Genomic DNA, 5,939 nt, shown 5'->3' with positions numbered 1-5,939 from the left:
TATAGGGGAGTGTCCTTGCTCACCAGTGACACTGGAAGGGAGAGCTGCTGTTTGGTTCTAATTTAGGGGAGTTGCTACTTACTACCATCTCATACAATTTGGTCAGGAAATCATTATCACTATAATAATTAAACTTATGAATTACAAAAAAAACCAATGGACCAGAAGTAATCCATATATATTTTAATTTGGTAAATGCATTTGATAAAGATAAACAATATAAAAATGTTCACTGAGTTAAGTTGCTCTTGTGTTTAGGGGATTTAAGATAAAATTTTCAAAGCTCTTTAAATAAATCCATCCACTTCGATTTCTCAGATATTGTGAACCTTTGTCTCAAAAATGGATCTGATCTCCTTTGGTGATTTATAAACACCCCGCTGATGTGTATAATCAAAGCAGACGGTTTCAGTCCAGGTAACTTTCTTTGCACACCACTGCAGCCCATTTTCCTCTGATGTAATACAGGTTTACAGGAAAAGGGCAAACAGGGTTAGACTCTAGGGGGTTTTCAGTGGAAACATGGAACAATAGAAGTCTGGTTTACACTCTCTCTGCTGACCTAAAACATATTTTAACAGCTGCTTGTCCAAGTCAGAGAGAGACATTTACCATCCCTCAGTGTTTCCACTGAATGTCTGTCTGAGTCTGGCTGGACTCTGACCAAACACTTTCTTCATGATATCAGCCATGGGACAAAACTTGCAGTGCACTACAAAGTATCCATACCCCTTGAATGTTTTCATAGTTGTCACATTTTAGAATTGATAAAATAGACTAACATTAATTAGTGCTCAGATGTGAAGTGGAAGGAAAATATGTCATAATTCTGCCCTTTGTGGACTTTTTGGTTCTGTTTCTTTTTGAGTTTTCAGTTATATTTGAAATTATGTCATTCTGTGTTTTCTTGGTTATTGGTTTCTTTTCCATTTTGTATCATTGTTGTTTTCTAGTCATATTTTTCGCAGTGTTGTATTTTTGAGTGTCTTTTTTGTCTCCTTTCCCCAAGCTCCCTTCTAGTTGCTTCTATGCATACCTGCTCCATATTAGCTGATTAGCCCATTCTTTGTTCTGTCTCCCTATATACATCTCTGTGCAGTTCAACATTGATGGCTTCTCTTCATTGCTTCCCTTCTCATGTGTGTTTCTCACTGGCGTCTCCTGGTTTTGATTTCTTGTTTATTTTTCCTGGATTTGTGTTTCTGTTGCTATCTGCATCTAAATTAAATCTGCAAGAACGCATCACTGTAGAGCTTGGAATCCTGAGGTTGTGAGTTTGAAACCCACTCCCACAGACTGCCACTCTGGGTCTCTGAGCAAGACCCTTAACCCCCAATTGCTCCTCGGGCACCCCAGAATGGCAGCCCACTGCTCCCCAAGGGGATAGGTTAAATGCAGAGGTAAATATCTCCAATGTGAGATCAGAAAAGTTCAATTATTATTATATTTTATGGTTGCTATGTGGCTTTGCTTTAGATTTTACCCAAGTACACATACCAACATCTACACTTTAAACATCTACTTATTTTTTAACCAAATGGAGCCACATATAAATATATTGCTGTTGCTGAATAAAAGATTCCTGAAAAAAAGAACTTGATTCAACATTAAGACTTTTTGTATTTTTACAATGAAAGGGTAAATACATTGTTTATATCTATTGATGTTGCTGCACTAATTGTTATAAAAACAACACCAATTGTTTGTTTCATAATTTTATAATTGAAATAAGAATCTTTCTATTTCAATCATGTGCTGATCACATGGTTCACCTAATTTATGACCCAGCTGATATTGCTCATATCTTTGTTTACATGCGCGCGTGCTCCTTTCCCTTGCCTCTCGCGCTGTTGAGGGACAGCAATGCTGTGACGTCCTCAGCTCTCTGTATGAATCAAAAATATGGCGGCTGCCATGGAGCTGAGATGCTGGGGTGCAGACTGGGGGCTTCCCTCTGTCCACACCGACTCTCTTATAGTTCTGGTAAGATTGTTGTTTGCTTAAAGCAAAGACAGTCAGCTCCTCCGGGGGAGCTTTTAACACGCGTGGGGAGCCATTTGTCTCCCTTTGAGTGTCTTCTGTTGTTTCCTTTCGTTAGCTTTCATGCTAACACTTGTAGTTTGTAACTGTCGTTTCGTTCAGTATGGGATAAACAAATATGTCCTGTTTAAAGCCGCAGCTGCAGAGAAAGAGGTGCTTCCTGCAGAGGTTTGTCCTTCATGTGTAGCTGCTGGTCAGCAGTCACTCCTTTAACTCAATGCTGTCCTTCAAGGTCAGCTTTTGAAAAATCTTTGTTTCTCTTTCTGGACTTATTGGTAGATTATTTATTAGTTATATGTTGGCTATAACTTAGTTAATAACCCTATAGGAAATATAGGGTGGCGTTAAACTGCTCTTAAACGTGTCATTGAACGGCTGCAGTAACAATTCTGGCTTGGAATTTTTAAGAATCATTTTTTTCTGTGATTCTTAATAAAACGCAGTTATTTGTAATCCTTTAGGTTGTTGGTGGACTTAATTTAGGGGCAAAAAACTAACTTTTGTTGACTAGAATATAAAGTTAAAAGATCTAAAACTCTGTTAACTGTTAACTAATTCATCCTAAATATAAATGTAATAAAATGTATACTCAGTAATGCCCCATTCTAGCTGTTTTTTTTTTTTTTTTTTTTTGTTGGGGGGGGGGGGGGGGGGGGGGGGGATCTTAGATTACGTCTTGCCTGCTGTTGTTTTTCTCCTTAAAATGTTCAACGTCTTAAATATCTGATTGGTTTGAACTCTCCTTCAACAGTTTCATTTGATTTTAATTAATTAAATAAATTGAACCATTTTGGCTAAAGCTTGACTCGTCATGAAATGCCTTTTATCTGGCTTTTCGTCCAGGAAAAAAGAAAAAGAAAATAGAAATAATAATAAGCTTTATTCAGACAATAAACACTGGTTAAATGAAAAGGCTGCTTATTACACTTTAAATATGTGACTATAACCATTTTTGCTCAGAACAAAGACAGTTTATTGCTGAGATCCCTGCTAAAGTTTGCACCGCTTCCATAGTTTTCTAAATTGTATTTTTATGTCTATGTTGTTTTGTTTTTTTTGCAAAGGTGCTTAATGCAAAGTTTGTGGGGGGTTTTCAACAACCTTACTTGGTTTCACATTTATTGGAATCTGTAAAGAATATTTTTTTAACTTTAGTCTTTATAATATTTTGCAGTGTACAGTCTGTTGTTTCTTTTATTGTTATTGCTTATCCTTATCTGGGTCGGCATGTTTCTGTTCACCTGTCTCTTTACTGCTGATACATTTAAATATTCCCACTGAGGGACAATAAAGTTAACAACAGCTCTGTAATGTTTTATCAGTAGTGTAACATAAAATAAATGATCAAAGCAAATAGGCTACTCTAAATGAGTTAGAATGTTGTAAAAATTTACAGACATTTTATACATTTTAATAAAAAAAATTAAGATAGTTTAGATGGAAGATTGGCTCTAACTTGTTAAAAATATTGTAAAAAAAAAAAAACATTTTCAGACAAACTACTGGTTTTGTTGTTTTTGCAGGAAGCTTCCTGATAAATGTTTGATTTTTTTTTTCTTTTTTTTTTTTTTTTACACGTTTTCTTGCTTTTTTTTCCCTTCAGGCCTACGCAAAATTTGCTGGAGCGAAACTCACAGTTTGTCCTGTGGACTGGACATGGAAAACCTTAACAGGTGGGAAGCAGCTGGTAGTTAACCAGAGTCTCACAGCTTTATGCTCAGAGGAACACAAGCAAAGATGAGTTTTCTTTCCTTCAAAGATGTTCCTTTGTTTTAAAAATTGGTAAATTGTCCCATTAGTTCATTCACCTTATTTGCATATCATTCAAAGGTATTTACCCTAAAGACCCTTATGATCAAAATTATGTTACATTTTATGTTATTTTATGTTGCTTAGGCCTGTTTAGCTTGTTTATATCTTATTAATTCATCTTTGTTTGCTGCTCTGAGTTTATTTTTCATGAGGACCCCTTAAAATGTTGACAATGTTGTATTTTCCTTTCCTTTAATTGTATATGATCATCTCTGTCCTGTTCTGTTGTGTCTCGTTTGTCCACAGCAAGCCTCCCAGAGCTGGTTTGTGGGGACTCTGTGGTTCAAGAACCAACACAGATTCTAAACTTTCTAAGAAAACAAGTAAGAGATTCTGCTTCTTTAGTGTTTTTGCACAATTTTACTAATAAAACCAAAACAGATACAGTGTTAAAAAGGTTAAAACTAATTCTACACACATATGCCATTATCAAGGAATAAAGCTACATGGAAAACATGGAGGCATCTGCTTACTACTTTAAACAGGAAGTTAAAACTTACTGGAACTGGATCTTCCAAGTAGAGAATGGCTCAAAGCAGCCAAATTAGGTACAAAGAGGATGAACCGATTGCTTCCTAAAAGTATTTACAATAATATAAGAATCATTTTTGCATTATTGCTGTTTTCATGAAGCACTTACAATGTGTATATAAATGTATGCATTGTTGTGTAAGTTAGTGACATTAATGATAATTGGGCAGAACAGTAACTAAACTAATTTTCTCATCTCAGGCACAGAGATTACCTCATTGATGCTATAGATTAAGTTTCCACACCGTCCGTTCTGGGTTGCCATCACAGTATTTCGATTACCGTATTTTCTGGATTATTAGTCGCTCTGGGGTACAAGTTGCACCAGCTGTAAAATGTGTATTAAAGAAGGAATGTGACTCACCTCATTCATACAGATAAGTCGCACTGGAGTTTAAGTCGCATTTTTGGGGGAAATTTATTTGATAAAATCCAAGACCAAGAACAGACATGTCATCTTGAAAGGCAATTTAAAATGAAAATAGAATAGGGGCAACAACAGGCGGGATAATTGTATGGTATGCTAACGTTATATGACACATAAACCACTAACTGAGAACGTGCCTTGTATGTTAACATAACATATTAATAGTTATTCAAATAACTATAGCTTAAACAACATGCTAACAAGTTTATCAAACTATCCGTGTCACCACAAATTACTAAATCCAATCAAATCTTCATCCTCTGTCACTTTTAAACAACTCAACTAACTCCAAACTTTCTGCTGCTCGATTAACGTTTTTGCCTGTATATTTTTCTACTTGCAGCTTGTAATCTGCAGAATATGATTTTCTTTTCAGTGCCATTTTTGTTAAGCCCTTCTCAGTTATTTTTGTGAGTTAATGCCAATGTTGAAATTATCAGTTGCTTAGAGCACCCTCTTGCGGTTTAGTGTGAAAATAAGATGTGAAACGATATAAAAATATGTTAATAATTTCACACATAAGTCGCTCCAGAGTATAAGTTGCATCCCCAGCCAAACTATGGTAAAAAAAACTGTGACTTATTGTCCGGAAAATAAGATACTCTAGAATCAGATGTTTTGACCACTAGCTGGCAGCAAACTGCTTCTAGCGTGAACTTTTCCATGTAAAGAGAAGGTATCTGCAGAGTTCCTGATCGCATTTAAGCTGGGAGCAGTTTTTGGTTATATTAGAACAGATCCACAGCAGGAAAAATCTGATTTCTTTTCTTAACTGGCAGAATTAAAATAATTTCACAGCATTGTTCTTATTGTTTGCAGAGGTTTAATGCTGATTATGAGCTGACAGCCAGACAGGGAGCAGACACTATGGCCTTCATCGCGTTACTGGAGGAGAAACTGCGACCGGCTCTGGTATCAGTCTCCTTTCCTACTTTCTATTTTAAGAAATGCAGTGAGCGAAAGATTGTTTTGTGTTTTGTTTTTCGCAGTTGCACACATTCTGGTTGGATGCAGAGAATTACAGCAATTTGACGCGGCCGTGGTTTGCCTCCCACTCTCCGTTCCCGCTCAACTTTTTCATCCCTGGTCGTCTTGCGAACATCGCCCTCGACCGCATCCTGTTGACAAA

The 5,939-nt window shown here is 36.4% G+C and overlaps 1 protein-coding gene across 2 annotated transcripts in view; it reads left to right on the top strand.

Moving 5' to 3' along the window:
* Positions 1-1,841: 1,841 nt before the first annotated feature.
* mtx3 (metaxin 3) overlaps positions 1,842-5,939 on the top strand; it is a 9,882-nt gene continuing 5,784 nt past the window's right edge. For both annotated transcript variants that reach the window (XM_038282912.1, XM_038282911.1), the window contains exons 1-5: positions 1,842-1,983; positions 3,644-3,713; positions 4,099-4,175; positions 5,630-5,722; positions 5,800-5,939. The exon at positions 5,800-5,939 is cut by the window's right edge and continues 43 nt beyond it. In XM_038282912.1, the coding sequence (XP_038138840.1) occupies positions 1,903-1,983; positions 3,644-3,713; positions 4,099-4,175; positions 5,630-5,722; positions 5,800-5,939 (461 nt within the window). In that variant the 5' untranslated portion in view covers positions 1,842-1,902. The remainder of the gene's footprint in view (positions 1,984-3,643; positions 3,714-4,098; positions 4,176-5,629; positions 5,723-5,799) is intronic.

The sequence above is a fragment of the Cyprinodon tularosa genome, unplaced genomic scaffold (assembly GCF_016077235.1).
Source record: "Cyprinodon tularosa strain WSP-4 unplaced genomic scaffold, ASM1607723v1 ctg189, whole genome shotgun sequence".
In the NCBI taxonomy this organism is placed as follows: Eukaryota; Metazoa; Chordata; class Actinopteri; order Cyprinodontiformes; family Cyprinodontidae; genus Cyprinodon; species Cyprinodon tularosa.
This window is presented reverse-complemented; position numbering and strand designations above follow the sequence as displayed.